This window comes from Chanos chanos, chromosome 12, assembly GCF_902362185.1.
Source record: "Chanos chanos chromosome 12, fChaCha1.1, whole genome shotgun sequence".
NCBI lineage: Eukaryota > Metazoa > Chordata > Actinopteri > Gonorynchiformes > Chanidae > Chanos > Chanos chanos.
Genome location: NC_044506.1, coordinates 19,991,455 through 20,009,016, shown reverse-complemented (window position 1 = coordinate 20,009,016; position 17,562 = coordinate 19,991,455). Strand labels below are relative to the sequence as shown.

Genomic DNA, 17,562 nt, shown 5'->3' with positions numbered 1-17,562 from the left:
CATTAATTCTAAGGTATGGGCATAACTCAACCTATGTTTCGGTCAGTGTGTGTGTGAATGTGTATGATGACAGCTCAGATTCATTCATTTTGTTTAGAACACCTGCATTTGTCTTTCATTAAGCACTGTACATTTATTACCAGTTTGCTTCACTTACACCTTGATTGAAGTCCTTACTTTGGTACCTTATTAATTAATAATTTTTATGGGTTTATCTTGCCTTGATCTTATTTTGTTAAAAAAAAAACCCTCAGCTTCCTTCTGTAGAATGGCTCTGAAATGTGTAGTTATGGAATGAAATTCGTGTAGACTTCACCTGCTGGAAGAATGTTTTTAAAGTGAAAATGACGACTGTGAAAATGAAATAAATAGAATTCTGGTCACTGAATTCTCTGGAGAGACAGAAGATACCTCTGTGCAATAATTGTGTATGTGCCACATGTGTAATATCCACCAGTCACCAGTAGGGTGTGCCACTGTGCTTATTAACTGTATGTGTTTGATACATATATCTCTTTTTGGTGTACAGGCAATTGCTTTGACTTGTTACACTCCACATATGTTGAATTGACATGAAAGTGATGCAGTCCATCAGCACAAAACGTTCATTTAATGTGGGAGCATGCACACAACATCAACAAATTCCTATCAAAAATATTTACTCACCATGTATGCACAACATAAATACAAATGACATCATGGGTAAACCGTGACAGAGTTAGAGTGAGAATCACACAAATATTATATTAGGTTTTTACTGTAACGGAGAAACATTCAAGAAGCACGGAATAGTCTCCTGCTCAACATACAACACCATGCACAATACAGAACAGAAGTGTCTGGTCTATTAGGTCCACTCGTGTTAAGACCTCATCTTTAGACAGACCTCATCTTTAGACATCTCTTTACAGAACAGCCAGATTTCCTGAGTTGGGGAACAGATTCTGCAGTATGTTGGAAATGTTCTAGCGGGTTGTTGCCGCTGACTGAACAGCAGTAAAGCCGTGTTCTGGACAGCCTGTTCCATCTCATCCTTAAGAAGCCCTGGGGTGTTGTGGTCAAGGGTGGTGGAAACGCCACCAACGATCACACCACACTTGCAAGTCACTTTGGTGATTCATTTTGCCCATTCTGACATTCAGCTGAACGGTACCAAAAATCCCACGATACACGTCTGCCTGCTTTATATAGAAAGCTTCAGTCACATTTTGTAAATGTGGTGGTGTGGTAAAACAGCCTTAGGAGTTCAGGTCAAACACGCTACTTAACATCGTGGGTAACGCTGAACTGGAGCTTTCGTAAACAAAGCGTTTGATCCAAAAAAGAAGGGGTACACATTGGTATTTTGTGTTGTTTTAGCGCCCATGTTAAAATCTCATTGCATTTCTGTTAATCAGGTAGTCTAGTTCAGCACTGAAACACAGGTCTGACTGGTGCATTTTATTTTTAACAACAGCTGCCAACCATTAATTTTGGTTTATACTGAGTGGATTTCCTGAGTTTGGGAATTTTACTGACATTATCTGACTGATTTTATATTGACACCCATGACACAATATACAGCACATATATGTAAAAGTAATGCAATAAATGTTTACACTCACCATAGTCTCGAAATCATAGACTAAAAGATTTGTTAGCTATGTGTGTGTACGTGTGTGTGTACAGGCTCATTGGCTATAAATAAAACTGCACTGGTATTCAGACTGTTTATGTGTATGTATTCACTGCATGGGAAATCATTTCCAGCTTTGGTGCTATTATGGAATGTTTTATGGGCAGTTAATTTTTTTTCTAAGGATTTATGACCAAGCTCAAATTTAGTACTCTCTTATGGACAGTCTGTGACGGCTGGCAACCCTGATCTGGGTGCTAATTATTTTACTCGTTACTGAGATTAATGCTTTTCAAAACATGACAGGATTTCAGTGTTGCACAGGTTAAGCTTTTTTTTTGCATATTAGCTCAATGCTTTAAAAATGTCTTGATATGAAAAGTGAGGTTGGAACAGACAAAATGTTGCCTGGCTAGGTACAGACAGAGCCTAAGAGAAAATATGATATAGTAGAGTATTTTTTTCTACAATGATGTAACTATTTAAAAATGGTCATTTTTTCATTTATTGTTTGACTGAATGTGTGTGATATTTTAGAAAATGGACTACAGTGATTTTTTTAGTACTCTCTCTAAGTCCCTCTCTGCCTCACTCTCTAATTATTTCTTCCTACCTCTGCCCCTCCTATTTTTCTTCTTCTACTCACTCTACTTCCCTTCACTCAGCACTTTTACTCTAAATCTGGAACAGATTGGCTCTGAGCCGACAGTAGGTATGTAGCCACAGCACCATATGTAGTGCAGGAGTTTAAGTATGACCAGCAAGTCATGTGCACAGTTCAAGTGAGTTTTAAATACCTCTGTGGATTTACTAGCACTTCAACCACTACTACGAGTCATTTCCTCAGTAACCAAGGCACTAATATTATCTGAATCAGCTTGTACTCTGTGAGCTGTTGAGTGGTTAGACCCTTATAACCCATTATGTATTGCATAGGGATAAATAGTAGGCATCCCCTGTATACTGTTGCTCAAGGACTGAAATAGATTCCTCTATTGATCTGTGGAGGTTATTTCTAAAGTCACAAACTGTAAGATTTAAATTGGCATTCAGTGATGGATTCAATAAACATGCAATGTCTCAGACTTATGAGTGTAACTGATTTTAAGGACTGATACAGAGGATAAATTTCAAGATCTGCAGCACTTACTTTATCTCAATTTTTTAAAAATATTTCTTTCATTGCAAATTTTAAAAGCCTAAGTGTAGCAGTCTGGTGTTTTGATTAGCTAGTTCTATAACTCTTTAAACCAGGATATTTTAGGACTTTACCTCAAGCAATTTACGCCATCTTATCCATAATGACTGTATAAAATATTATGCATGGCTTCTGGGGGCCTGGAAGTCAGGATCCAAGGCATGCAGTGGGGATTCTTGCCACAACGAGGAGCACTTTTCCCTGGGTGAATGTATCTGTCTTCCAGGGGCCTGCGGGTCAGGCTCCATATCCTGCAGTGGGGAATGTTTCTTCATGGAAGAAGCAGTCTTCCTTGGTTAATATGGATTGCTTCTAGGAGGTCTGGACATCTTGGACAAGGTCTGTTTTCATGCATGAGATGCACTAGCATTATTGACCAGACATGTGGGAAGTGTATAGGACTGCTGTAGCTTTGGCAGGTCCCTGGCAGGTTTGATGCTTGGATGATTTTGCCCCAGAAACAATCCAGAATGTTCCAGAGGTGTACAGGAACACTGAAGGGCCACTGAATGGCTCTGAAAGGCCACAACCAAAAAGCTCTTGGAGTTTATAGATAGCGAGGCCAAGCTGGTGCTGAAGCTGAATTATGGCCCCAGTCTTGGCAGGGGTGTGGGTTTAAACCTATGGCTGCCAAGGTTTGTACTCTATCACTTTCCACATATTAATAGACAAAAAGGACAGCCATCCAGGAAGTTTTCTTCCCACTGGGGAAAAAAGGCAGTTTCTTTGCCAAGAAGAGGCAAAGACGCTTTCACCTGATGCCACCTTATGTTCACCTTCCTGAAGGGTCTTCTGCTTGAGGCCTCGAGTGTCCCCTGCAAATTGCAGACATAATCCTGAGACCACTAGCTACGCCGCCATCGGAGAATGTCCGTTTGTCAAGGCCATAAGAAACTTGCATTCAGTCACTCAGGCAGCACTCTTCAGTCATTGCAGTCATTCTTGGCTGTGGACCTCCAGCAAAACTCTTTTGTCCCAATGATTTACCTTTGTTTGGCTGAATGTTGCTGCAAACCCAACTCAGCCTGAGCCTGCAGTCCAACACATGGTGCTAGAGTTGGGACCGTGGGAATGTTTTTTGTGTTTGGTGCACACACTTTGATTTAAGCCTCGTTAGCGCAGTAGGTAGCGCGTCAGTCTCATAATCTGAAGGTCGTGAGTTCGATCCTCACACGGGGCAGGCTTTTTTTAACATAAACCCATTTGAGCGGCTGCAAACAAAGGCAATCACTGTGACAAAAAAAGCTTCACCAGCGCTCCACAGCAAAGAGTTTGGCTCACCTCAATGAGCTGCCCAGGGGCCTGTACTATGAAGCAGGATTTTGTGGGGTAGCAAGGTAAATTCAGGTTTAACCCTGGGTTTTCAGTGTCACAACGGTGGTTCACTTTTTACCGGGGTACATAGCCATGGCAACTCATGCTGCACACCTAACCTGCTCCGGAGCAGGTTACGTTCCAGATAACAGATCAAAATATGGAAAAGTACTGCCTACTGACCAATCAGTTCCTCTGGAAAATGGCGTCACCATTCCTAGAAGATCCTGTGGACCTTGATGCATGGATAGCGAGAAGGCTGAGAGACAGACAAAACCCTTTGGCTTTCCCTGACAAGCATCTGTATGAAAGATATAGATTCTCTGCGGAGAGAACTGCTCATCTTTGTCGGCTCCTTGAAACGTATGTTGCCAGTGCAACACATCGAAGTCGCGAGCTAACAGTCCTGCAGACTGTATGCATTTCCTTGCACTCTTATGTATGCTGTGGGTGATGCGGAGAACATAAGCAAGAACACGGTAAGTGCAATTCCCAACGTGGCTGTTGGTCTAACAGCAATATTTTGCCTAAAGCAAAAAACAAAGAACAGGTCATTTCCCCCCCTGTGCAAGTCTTTATTTTTCAATTATTTTGTTTTTCCTCGCTCCAAGGAACAAAGAAAGAGGCATTTCAGTTTAACTGTTACCCAGGCCTGACAGTAAATTACGTTACTGAAATACCTTCTTTTTGTACTCCAATTTCTCCACCTCCAGCTGAGCTTTTTTGATTAAATTTTTTTTTATACTCTATGTCGAGTCGTAGAGTGTACAGACCCCTGACATTGTCTGCTCCAACCTGAAACAAACAAAACAAATTATACAGTTTCTTTAACATTTACGCACCCCCCCCCCCCCCAAAAAAAACAAAATCCAAAACATTTCTGGTCCCAGGCATTCCGGATAAGGGATACTCAACCTGTAATTAAAGATGCATCAATTACAGCCAAGTGTCCACACTCTCACCAACTGTGTTAAGATATTCAAATTGATATACAAATTGAAAAGTGGATGAAATTGTTAACAAAACACTAAAGTGTAATCCCAAAGCTCTCTCTGAGAGGCCTGTTTAATCCATAATCAGCAACCGCATATGACATGCTAGTGTGTATGACAGGTTGCTTTCACTGTATGGGACAGAGGTGTGTAAGTGGGTGGTGACAGCAACACCAAGGTCCCCCATCAACTGTAGAGAAAGTAAATGCAATTTAGTACTTGCTCCCACAAAATGTATTATATTGTATTATCATGTTTTAATAGCAACGTGGTATTTTAACACTGACTCATTAAAATATACCCTATACAAATTGTTCTTGTTGGGAGCTGCCTGGTCCACCAGGGTCTGATGTTACTCGCCCTTCCACTCTGTCCATCAAGGGGCGACCCAGATTATTGGAGAGGGCCAGCTCTTCAGCAGGAGTGTAGTCCTGTGGGGGGGGGGCTCCCTCCAGTCTTCCTGGATTCATTTTTTTCCCCTGTTGGCTGCAATCAATTTCAAAGACATTTCATTGTTTCATTTCTCAGGTCTTTGTATAGAGATATAAACCTGATATAGAGACTTTTTAAAGCACTAAGGCCTTGTACTTGTTGACCTTATTCGATCTGCAAGTAAGTGTACTTACTGGTTTGAATTATGCTTCTATATTTATTCGTCACTTGCTCCCAAGACCATTTAACACCAGCAGAGTTGCAGCTGAAAGAATGAGGCTAATATTGACTTACACACCATAAGAACACATCTAAGCAACTCATTAATTTCATGGAATACACAACTGCGATGATAGTTAGATCTGGTTGTGCCTTAATGATGGGGCGTTGATACTGATAAGCCTATTAACTTACACATGCAATTTCTTTCCAGCTTTCCTAGCTGGCTTTGCCTGAAGCAACTGTGTTGCTTTTAGCCTGTATTATAGACCTAAAATCCTCATTTTTGTTAAGGCTCATGGGTTGCTCTTGTTACGGGTCCCACGTTGTGGGACTGGCGCAACAGGTATAAGGGTCCTGATAATACAGGGAATAAATGATCAGACAGGGAGACATGGATCACTGCATGGAATCCTCTGGAGTAATGTTTATTTAACATAGTTTCAACAAGTGCAACTGTTAGGTCTCTCTTTGCCTCACTGTATACTCAATGTCCTTTCCTTGCATGTATCAAAAATATAATTTCACCTTATTTCCATTAACAAACAAATATAAAAATGTCTCAAATAAAACACAAATCACTTGTCATATTTTCACACTTGGCTTCCTACATTGTTAATATAATATTTACCTAGACTTATATTCTGTTACACAAAGCAAATTCACTTTTACTTTAAATGATCTTACATGTAGTCTTGGTTGCATTGATACTGGTCACCAGTTGAACTCCTACTGTTTAGATCCTATTTTCCTATATTCAAAAGTACAGCTAAACAGATATGAGGATCGTTGCACTGTTGTTAAACCCAAAGCAATGAACATTAAATAAACGGTTCGCTAGCTAACTTACTGACTAGATGCATTAAAGTGAAGAACCTTCTGGAAATCAGGCACCCACGCATGCCCACGCAATCACAGTCTCTACCCTACCATACAAACATTTTACGAATACATCATACACGAATACAGACACTGTCTACAATCTCAATAGTTTTCTTTGGATAATTACAATATCAACAGGTGTTTTAGCAGTAGCTGATGAAACCCAAAATAAAATGTACAAAGAGAATGTGTGAGGTTCACCCACATTATGCTACACTTGACAGGCAGTATTTTAATCGCACTTGGAAGAAAACATCTTATTCCATTAAAATAACCTTTCTGCTCCAATACACAAACTCAGTTAAAGTCAGCCAGTTACATACAACAACTTATGTGATGTTTTGCACATTACTAACCTGACGGTGAATAAATAATCAGACAGAGAAACGTGGTCCACTGCATGGAATCCTCTGGAATAATGAGAGGAAATTGCTAATTGCGCATATAAACCCAAAGGCAACCCACGATCTCGCTGCTGACCCCTACTGTAGAGGAGTAAGTATAGTAAGTGCATTTTCACAGCTGGATACTGACACATGCATATCGAATGCATAGCGACCTCTTCTTAAAAGACAATGAGACCGATTACATTACAATCAATTCTTAAGTAAATAAATTAAAAACATTATCACAAATGTGACCGCACATAGTAGACGTCACACTCTTTTTAAGTGAAATATGTGGCTCAAGACCTCTTCTTGCTAGTGATTGGTTGTCTTGTGGCAACACTGCCCCTCCTACGTGAACTCACTCATAGCTAGATTGGGAAAACCTGGGTTGAGTTAATGAGTCGGTAACAGCGTCGCGACATCTCTTATGTGTGACTGCGGTTGTTAGGGTTTGTCAAGCCAGCTAACGAAAAGATACCCTGGGTATGTTGAACTTACTTCGTTGTATAGGCCCCAGGTTTGTAGAGGCCTTGAGAAACAGATACTTCAAAAACAGCAGTGTGGCTAATGAACCACACGCAGGGAATATGGGAATGTTTATTCATCTTCGTTTCAGCCTCGTTAGCGCAGTAGGTAGCGCGTCAGTCTCATAATCTGAAGGTCGTGAGTTCGATCCTCACACGGGGCACAAGCCATTTTACCATTAACCCATTTGAGCAGCTGCCTAGTGGTTTTGGTGGTGCTGAAACAGTGTTTGGCTTCAGCCATCTGCTTTTCTTTGTGGCTTCCTCGTACGATGGGAGAACATCAGTCTTTGAGCTCAAATCCTGAAGCGTTTGTGGTATAATTATGAGCAGCGCTGCCTTCCAAGCCGTTGACCTGGGTTCAATTCCTGGCCAATGCATATTAGCTTCATAGAGGCTTAAAATAGAGGAACAGAAAATCTCAGAATTCTGTCTAAATTATACACATCTTCTCTGTCCAAAACAAAAAATGTTGTTAGTTGTGTAGTGTTCTAGAGTGTGCGCATTCTGTTCTCTCTCTTCAGTGTGGTTTCAGTTTCTACTTCAATGTTCAGGTAAGAGGACCGGAGAGGTTACAACCTCCCGTTATCCACATCTTGTGATAACTGAAAGCTGACTGCAATACTGTGTGGTGTCCAGAGGAAGGATGCTCAAATCAAACCAACAAAATAATGATTAGATTGACCTCTCACACTCAGTCTTAATGTGAAATGGACTATTCTGATTTAATTTTTCTCTTTTGAATCACACACAAGTTGCTACCTCTTCATGTGGAGCACTTTCGGGTTGTGTTCTGTGGGAGCCATCGGGGCCCACTGTCACATGATTCAGCATTCCCGCCCACCTCTGGAGTTTCCAGAGCAGGACTTCATCCAAGGGTCCCCACAACAGGGACCTGCCGAGACTTGACCCCTTCTTGAATGTTCCTCTGCTTGAGGCCTTGGGTGTCCTCTTCAAGCTTCAGACAAAATCCTGACACTATAGCCACACTGCTGTCAGTGTGGGCATCTTTCTTAGGGTCACTAAAAACTTGCCCCATTACCTTCAGCCATTCAGGCAGCACTTTGAGATGAGCCCAATTCTTAGCGGTGGACCTACAAGCAGTAGACTTAATTGTGAGGCCATTAGCCATGCTGCTGTTAGAGAGTCTCTCTCTCAAGGCCTCCAGAAACCTGGGAGGCTCATTGAGATGAACCAAACTCTTGGCTGTGAACCTCTAGTGAAGCTTTTTTTGTCACGATAATTTGCCTTTGTTTGATCAAAGGCTGCTTCAAGCCCACATCAGCCTGAACCTGCAGTCACAGACGTGGTGCTGGATATGGTCTTGTTGGGAACGTCTTTGTGTTTGCCGCATACTTGTTGCTCTCAGCCTCGTTAGCGCAGTAGGTAGCGCGTCAGTCTCATAATCTGAAGGTCGTGAGTTCGATCCTCACACGGGGCAGGATCTTTCTAGCACTAACCCTTTTGAGCAGCTGGACAGCAGCTTGTTGGTGCTGAAACAGTGATAGGCTACCACCCTCAGGCTTCCTGAGGTGATGGAACTGAGAAGAGTGGCCTCAAGTCTGTAGGATTGGTGGTATAGCGGTGAGCATAACTGCCTTCCAAGCAGTTGACCTGGATTTGATTCCTGGCCAATACAGCTGTGCTTTGATCTCAGGCACTGTTGTTACCTGTATGTTATGTCATATTTTGGTGAGATAAAGTTGTCTACTCATAAATTGATTTTTACTTCTGTCCGGTTAAACAGTAAACCAATAGAAGTGCTCGGGCTATACTGTTTTCCTGTCTCCGGATTGGTCTCTCGCAATTGACAAGGTTATTTGAGACATAATTACTCTGAATTTTGGCAGATAACCTCTTCACAAAGAGACATGTGTGTAAGATTTAATTAGTGTGATTGAAATGTATCATTTTTATTTAATTCTACATAAGTACATGTGCCCTCAATATAGTTTGATTTTGGAGTCATCTGAGAAGGACATTAAAGTGAGTGAAAGACTAGTCATGTGAAGAATTCCTTTTCACATATACAAGCAAATTTTTCATGCCAAGTGCACCACCATGTTCTGAGTTTTTATGGGTAAAATGTATTTTTTCCAAATTTTTGGGAAATTCCATTTTAGATATAAAGCTAATTTAGAGTTTTATTTTTATTCTAGACTAACTTTATGCAATGTCATGCAAATGCAGCATTTTGATAACACAGACTGTCAGCCTAAATAACCACTATTCATTTCTCTTTTGTGGTCAGCTAAGCATGACACAGCATAAATGAAAAAATCCCAGAGTCATGGTTGTAAGAGTACGTGCAAAACAGTCAGTCAAATTAATATTAATTTCTTTCTTTCCCTCTCTCTCTCTCTTTCTCTCTCTCTCTCTCTCTCTCTCTCCCTCTCTCTCCCTCCCTCCCTCACTCTCTCACACACACTCCCTCTCTTTGCACGTGTATGTATGTGTGTGTGTGTTTGTGTGTGTGTATGGGTGTGTACGAACGTGTATGTGTGTGAACAGAGACTTGTTGCGTCATCTATCTCCATATAGCCTTAAGAATTCAGGCAATTCACAGATTTGGGGCGGAGCTACACCAGCACTGTATTACACCTGTAGCCAAAAAGATACCAGACCATTCACAATATAAGTGTACAGCATGACAGCTGGAATCTTTCAAGACCTGACACACCATGCTGGGAACTCTGGTTCTACTGTGGCTCGGGATCTTCATCTTGTACTTTCTCGTCAAGTTGCAGCGACCCAAAAACTTCCCTCCTGGACCAGTACCCCTGCCCCTCTTTGGCAACCTGCTTCAATTTGACTCGGAGAACCCACTCAAGGAGCTAGACAGGGTAAACGAATCTTCTTTATTACTGATACCTTAAGCAATGCTGGTAAAATATGATGCAAAGCTCATACCAAACAACTCAAATATCTGACATCGGTAACATGCACATTTTATTACACTGACAGTACAAATCAGCCACACAACACTTGTCGTACACATTTTCAATGATAGTAACACAATGGTTCACATAATGTTACGAATGGAGTCTGGACCACTGTTCCTGTATCTGTGTAGCATTTGTGGAGAGTCATGAAAATATCGGTCAGCTTGTTCAGAGAGCTTGGTTGAGTAGCTGGAACATCCCTTTAATTGTAAAGTTTTACAGCAGGATTTTGAAAAAATCATGGTTAGTCACAAGGCAAACAATGGAGTAGCAGTTGCCTTCAGCACATATGTGTATTAATAAACGACGCAGCAGAGAGTCTGGCCCTTGGCAATGCTTGTTAACATATCAAGTCCGTCTGTAGTGAACCCTCCTCCCCAAACACTTCCACTGGCCACTGCACTAGTGGAAATTATCATTAGACATCATGGGCTGATGTAATCTATGGAACATAAAAAAAAATCAGACATGTCGTATTGCTCTTGTTTTCAATGGTCAGTGAATCTGGATCAGAAAAAAAAAACAAGCTAAGAAACATAATTGGAGTATGCACATAGTGAGAGTTAAGTTAATTATTAACCTCTGTTGGCTGTTGATACACACATTGAAGCTAAAAATTGTCTGTGGGTAAATTCTTTGATTGCTTTGGTAATGAAGCCTGTTGCACCTTTATAGCACCTAAAGAACACTGCAACTTTAAGTTGTGTACTATGCTTGTTTAACCTCGATGACCCAGGAGACTACAAACATTGCAAAATGTGTTTTGCGGTCTGCAGTTGCTATTGAGCTATTAATTAAACTCTGCAGCCATCCACTAAGATAACAGCTATGCTGCAGTTGGCTATAGGATCAAAGGGGTGGCTATTATTTCTGTTTTGTTTGATATCTGAGTCACAGTGACAAAGCAAACACTTTTATCCTAACTGTGCCCTGTGCTCTAGTTGAATCTGCAAGTGCCTCCATCTGGCTTAACAATCATGAATTTGGGATGATTAAATTTATGCCGAGTCATGCACAGTAGCTCTCAGAAGAAAAAATGAATATTCCTTCAGTAAACTCAATACAAGTATCAAAACGTACAAATACATGGAAGTGTTTGGATGCTCCTAGTGGCCAAATAATTGAATACCATACATTACATAAATTGAATTACATAGTCAGTTGTCCTCATGGCACAAAGTTTAAAATGACATCTGCATGTACATTATAATGCATGATTACCATTTTTTTGCATTTTAACAGAGTCAAAATAATGAAAATCTGAACTGAACAAGGTCTTGCACGATTTAGTCTGGCAAGACGTGTCTAAATTCATCAGTTTTGTGATTCAAAATCCTGTCCTTGTTCTCCGAGGAAAAACTATGGTAAAACTTTTGTTTTCCGTCTTGCTCATGCTCTTGTATTTCTCTTTGTGTGTTGACGTAGCTTTCCCGGCGTTATGGATCAGTGTTCAGTGTGTATCTCGGTGGACGTCCAGTGGTTGTCTTGACAGGTCAGGAAGTCATCAGGGAGGCTCTGGTCACCCATGGAGCTGAATTTGCTGGACGAGCCAATCACACAATGATCAGTCACATAACTGCAGGAAAAGGTAACGTGCACGCGCACACGCACACGCACACGCACACGCACACACACATACACACACAAACACACTGTCACTGTTTGGCAGGCAGAAAATGTAACACTTATCTGTGTAGTGGTCAACATAGGTGTTTGAGTGTTCCGTTGCCTCCGGTTGGTTTGGAAGATAAATATTTGCATGTGATCACCAAATCACCTGATGATCAGTCTTTTGTCCAGCAATGGTAATGCGATATGTATATATTACGTCCAATGAACAAAATGTACAGTAAACCACAGAAAGGCCATCACACATCCTGAATCAATATTTGAGAGAAAAGCACTGCTTTCCTCCCTATGCAGTGCACCATGCTAAATCTTTGTTTTGTGTTTTGTTTTATTTAGGTTTGATTATGGTAGATTATAGCACCAGATGGCGTGACCATCGGCGCTTTACTCTGACCACGCTGAGGAACTTTGGCCTGGGAAAACAAAGCATGGAAGAGAGGATCCTGGAGGAGGCCAAACACGTCTGCACGAGTCTGGAGCAACATGCAGGTATTAGGACAGCGACAGCAGCTCAGGGAAAGGATCTTAAATCGACAGTGGATCTTTAGGGCTTTGCCGTAGGTTGGCTGCCAACCTTGGGGAAATACAGTAGGCCAGTATAGTATAATCAGACTGTGATGTTACGTATCTGTCCATGCCTTCAGTTCTTGTTCATGAGTTACCAGGTAATGCTCGAGTTATTTCGTACCAGCAGAGCAGCACCAGTTTCCCCATCTCTCTCTCTCTCTCTCCCCCCCACCCTCTCTCTCTCTCTCACTGATTTAGGGAACTCCATGAACCCTCAGCATCTCTTCCATCACGCTGCCTCTAACATCATCTGTTCCCTTATTTTTGGCTCTCGGTTTGATTATGAAGACAAGTACTTCCAGACACTCATTAACTCAATAGAGGAATTTATCAAGCTCATGCTCGGGCCCTGGGCCATGGTACCTGACCGCTCCCCTTCTCCAACACACTCACTACTCATCTCTATCAATCACTGTTAAAAATAGAACCAGCAACACGTTGTTGATTTTAGTAGATTACGTTACCCTTTTAATCTTCTGAAACTAAGCCTCAGTTTCAAATCACGACACATAACTGACAAACTCTTTGTAGTTCATTTTACTTCATTTTTAAACAATGCGTAGATGTTACAGCACATACTACACGTATTTTGTGAACTGTATGTCTTGGTTCAATGACTCTTAATGTGTTTCAGATCTATGACATTGCCCCAGCTTTGAGGTTCCTTCCCCTGCCTTTTCGCAGCTCCTTTCACCACTACGAGCTACTCAAAGAACACATCCGGAAAGTCGTTGCGGAGCACAAGAGATCTCAGGTTGCTGGGGAGCCCAGAGACCTGATTGACAGTTACCTGGAGGAGATGGAGAAGGTGAGAGAAAAAAAAAAAGAGTCGTAAAAGTTGTCCACTGAGATCTTAGCAGCATTCCTCAGTCGATTTCCCAGGACCGGACATTATGGAAATGATACTGAAATTTGATTAACTGGATGGGAGAAGGAAATCGTCGGGCTATTCTTATGTTTTATCTCAGCATGCACCCAAAGGCTTTGTAAGTTATGCATGTGCCTGTGGGTATCTTTTGCAGAGAGCCGAAGGTTCATCGTTTGATGATGCTAATTTGGTGATATTACTGATCGACCTGTTCATTGCTGGAACCGACACAACTTCAAACACACTCCGAACACTAACTCTGTACCTAATGACTCACACCCACATTCAGGGTGAGACAATTAATCAACATTCATTTATGAATAAACTCATTCTCCCAACCTTCATACACTCAAAGACCTTCACTTCAACATTCATTCTCTCACCGCATTTATCCTTCAGCACTGTTCCCCATCCCCTTAAACATCTCATATCTGACTTTCTGGTCCATGGATCTTCATACTCTCTATATAATCTCTACTTTAGCCAAATCCTCTGTGTGTGTGTGTGTTTATGCACATTCATATCTGCACATATCTGTCATTTAAATATTCTCAATACATTATTTGGGGATTAAATGGGTTCTAATGCTCAACATCTGAATGTGTATCACTCCCTGTGTATAATGTACATATATTTCCCTTACCAGAGCACTGTCAGCAAGAGATTGACATGGTGCTGGGCTCCCGTGAACATGTTTCATACGAGGACAGACACGCTATGCCGTATGTTCAGGCTGTGATCCATGAAGCTCAACGTGTCGGTGACGTTGTACCTCTAAGTGTATTCCACACAACCACAGCCAACACTCAGATCCGGGGCTACAGCATCCCAAAGGTCAGAATTCACAGTCAGATTCACAGTTGTCCAAACTGGAATTAGTACACCTATCTATCTATCTATCTCATGGTCCCCTCATCATCCCTTACCTGTGTAAAACCACACTTCTGTAATCTGTTACATATCTCTCTCTCTCTTCTCTCTCATTCTTTCTCTCAGGGTACTCTGATTGTCCCCTATCTGTCCTCTGCACTGAGAGAGAAAGATCAATGGAAATTCCCTGATGAGTTTAACCCACAAAACTTCCTGAATGATAAGGGGGAGTTTGTGAAGCCAGATGCCTTCATACCCTTCTCTGCAGGTACCATTACATGAACCTCATCAACAGAAACACTGGGCAGCCTGATATTTTCTATCAGCATGTGACCTTGATTTCACATTATCCAGTGTGAGACTGCTTGTGGGTGGAGATCCTGTGATATTCTGTATGAAATGTGTTTCTTGACCAGCCTTGTTGTGTCCTTGTCCAGGGCCTCGTGTATGTTTGGGTGAGGGGCTTGCTCGCATGGAGCTCTTCCTTATTTTAGTCACCATCCTGCGGAGATTCCGACTGGTATGGCCCGAAGATGGAGGTGTGCCAGACCACAGCCTGATATTTGGGATGACACAATCAGCGAGACCATACCGTCTGGGAATTCGATCGAGAACATAGGCAGTTGTGATTGTTCTCGTTCAAATCGTCCACGCTAAGCAAATTCACAGTCTGCAATCTATAATAACTGTCTGACCCAGTACCAAGAAGCAAATGTTGATCTTTTCTGGGCAATTAATTTTGGGTTGTCTCCTCGCTGGATTAAGATAAGAGTTTTATTGTACATGGTCTAATAAACAAAGCTCGTCCTGTCTTAATGTGTTCTTTGTTCATTGATATTTCTGCATAGCAAACATGCAACATAAAATATTTGAGCAAAATGCTGATATAGCTCCAGTTTTGCCAATGTACTTAACCAAAACTATGTAAAACAGATCTCTCATGTCTGAGATTGGGGCTATGCAGAGACTTTACTATATTGAATGTAGCACTGATAGAGGTCTCACTGATGAAATAAGATGGAGTGAGACAGGTTGCTATAATTAGGTGTTGAGTTCTATATTTAAACACACTATACAGGTTCAAATCTACATAACCATGTCTAAGATTGTATTTTTGTGAAACAGATGCCGCTCATGGTACTGTCAATACTGCTGCGATATTTAACAGTGCGATCAATCACTGGGGCTATTGAGTTTATAGGGGGCTGTGAAGGGACACACACGTGGGCTCCCCACCTAGATCTAGTCATGCTTGTGGCAGACAGCACATTCATCATGTACAACGCCTGAAAACTTCTCTTAGTTTTTCACCACATTAAAGCACTTTCTTTTCAACAAACCTCTCCGTCAAGCATATCTGTATTCCGAGTGTGGAAAATTGTCTCTAAATGGTCAGCATTTTATGTCGAATTAAAACTTCTTACCCGTGAATGGTACATTAACTGATATAATCCAGTTTGATAATAGACACTGGGATATCTAAACAGATATCTGAAAAATGAGGGTGAGAGAGGTACATGCAATCGAACATGTCATGGGATCAAGTCATTATGATGTCACATCTTAGCAAGGGCTGAGATGGATGTAGTAACTGAAGGACACTATCAAGCATTGCGTCCATCCCTGACCTGGTGAAACTGTCTGGTTTGATTGCTAACAACCCCCTCCCAAAGAAATGGGAAGACAGGGGGCATCTCTTGAAAAGGAGTAGGAGAATGTCATTAAACTGCTGAAGGGCTGAAAAAAAAAAGTCAGCCAGCTACTGGATGGTCTGAAATACATAATAAAGCAGAAACCGGTGTGTTTCAAAGCCTTTGAGAAGACCATAGTCTCTTTTGAAAGAAGTTGATTACATGTTGGCCACTGTTAAGACTCAGCAAAAGTACAAGCACAGACCGTAGTAGAAGATTATTCACTGAACACAAAGTCAAACCGAATGAGTCTGAGAGACACCAGAGGAGACAGAACCTGAATGGTCTGTGGGCTACTGGATCAAAAGGGCAAAAATAGAAAAACAGCGAGTATATGAAATACTGTTTTTCTTGAGGCATGGAAACTTTATTTAGACACATTGATGTTGTTCACAGAGTTAGCCAGAAAAAACGGAAACAAAACAAGACCCAGTGATGGTAAGATTTCAAGCGAAGATCTGTTATGGCAGAGTGCAAAAAGGTGCAAATACTGAGGTAAGAAAGTTCAATGGTCAGAAGAAGAGCTGTGGTCAGAAGAATAGGAGGCTTGCAGGAAATGAAAGCCTTTCTGTTGAGGCTACAGCCTTTGCTGAAGGGATAAAAGATGGTATGTGTAACCTCAGTGCAAAGTGCAAAAAGTTTGGTACATGTGCACTTTGAAAGAAGAGGTCTGGACTGAAATATGACTGGACTGCAAGTTCTTTTTATTTATTTAGTTATTTATTTTTTTCTTGTTTTGTAAGGTTGGAAAATATTTCAATTTTTTCTTCCCAAAAAAAAAGAAAAAAAAAAAAAGTAAAAGCTGTCCGTTTTATATATCCCATTAATTTGAATTGATGTATTTTCTATCTGGAGATATAGAAACCCACACAAACTATGCACATGGTTTCATGCACATATGCATATGGTTTTGCTGGCATGTGTTAAGAATCAGGTCTTGGTTGATGTCCAGAGTTGGCATTACTAAATGTACAGCAACAAGGAAAATTAACAACATAACTGGTAGCTTAATAAGCACATCTGGAGTCCAGGAGCAAAATATAATCAAAGACAAGGTCATAGAGCTAGTCACCATGAGTAGACTGTTAAAATTACAATTAGAAATGGACAGGCTGAAAGAAGAAAAGCAAAAGTAGATTTTGAGATTGAGGATAAAGAGGATAAAAGAAGGTGAAAAGAAATGTTAATATTTTTGCAGCTTGAAAAGAAGAAATGTGTAAATCTCCTCCTGAGAAAAAAAGAGACATTAATGGACATATGTCAGACGATCCTAAGGAGATGTGCAATTTTGTTAAACTGAAAAAAAAACAACCCCATCAACGATGTTTCTTCTTTGATCATCTTAAAAGCGCATGCTGAATGTATTGAAACTGCGTGATTAAGATATTGTTTTTGGGTCTTGCTAAATTTTATAACTCACAGCAAAATTG

General features: G+C 41.1%; 1 protein-coding gene and 3 non-coding genes across 5 annotated transcripts; all 4 read left to right on the top strand.

Moving 5' to 3' along the window:
* Positions 1-3,920: 3,920 nt before the first annotated feature.
* On the top strand, positions 3,921-3,993 carry trnam-cau (transfer RNA methionine (anticodon CAU)). The gene has a single exon. It is a non-coding gene; the product is annotated as a tRNA-Met (tRNA).
* Positions 3,994-7,656: 3,663 nt separating this feature from the next.
* trnam-cau (transfer RNA methionine (anticodon CAU)) lies at positions 7,657-7,729 on the top strand. Its single transcript has one exon. It is a non-coding gene; the product is annotated as a tRNA-Met (tRNA).
* A 1,204-nt stretch (positions 7,730-8,933) lies between these two features.
* trnam-cau (transfer RNA methionine (anticodon CAU)) lies at positions 8,934-9,006 on the top strand. Its single transcript has one exon. It is a non-coding gene; the product is annotated as a tRNA-Met (tRNA).
* A 1,195-nt stretch (positions 9,007-10,201) lies between these two features.
* Positions 10,202-15,257, top strand: LOC115824929 (cytochrome P450 2F2). Of its 2 annotated transcripts, none has more exons than XM_030788650.1 (9): positions 10,202-10,408; positions 11,933-12,095; positions 12,473-12,625; positions 12,902-13,062; positions 13,338-13,511; positions 13,726-13,861; positions 14,218-14,405; positions 14,568-14,709; positions 14,879-15,257. In XM_030788650.1, exons 1-9 carry the CDS (start codon positions 10,247-10,249, stop codon positions 15,058-15,060), a joined length of 1,461 nt encoding a protein of 486 aa, XP_030644510.1. In that variant the 5' UTR covers positions 10,202-10,246; the 3' UTR covers positions 15,061-15,257. The 2 variants fall into 2 exon arrangements, with proteins under 2 accessions (XP_030644510.1, XP_030644511.1); XM_030788651.1 differs by having other exon boundaries at positions 13,338-13,531; positions 13,728-13,861.
* Positions 15,258-17,562: the final 2,305 nt, after the last annotated feature.

Excerpts from the sequence above, each read along its gene's own strand:
- LOC115824929 (XM_030788651.1), top strand. The coding sequence starts at position 10,247 with ATGCTGGGAACTCTGGTTCTACTGTGGCTCGGGATCTTCATCTTGTAC. Across the intron at positions 12,626-12,901 it reads GAGTCTGGAGCAACATGCAG|GGAACTCCATGAACCCTCAG; the intron begins GTATTAGGACAG and ends TCACTGATTTAG. Across the intron at positions 14,406-14,567 it reads GGGGCTACAGCATCCCAAAG|GGTACTCTGATTGTCCCCTA; the intron begins GTCAGAATTCAC and ends TCTTTCTCTCAG.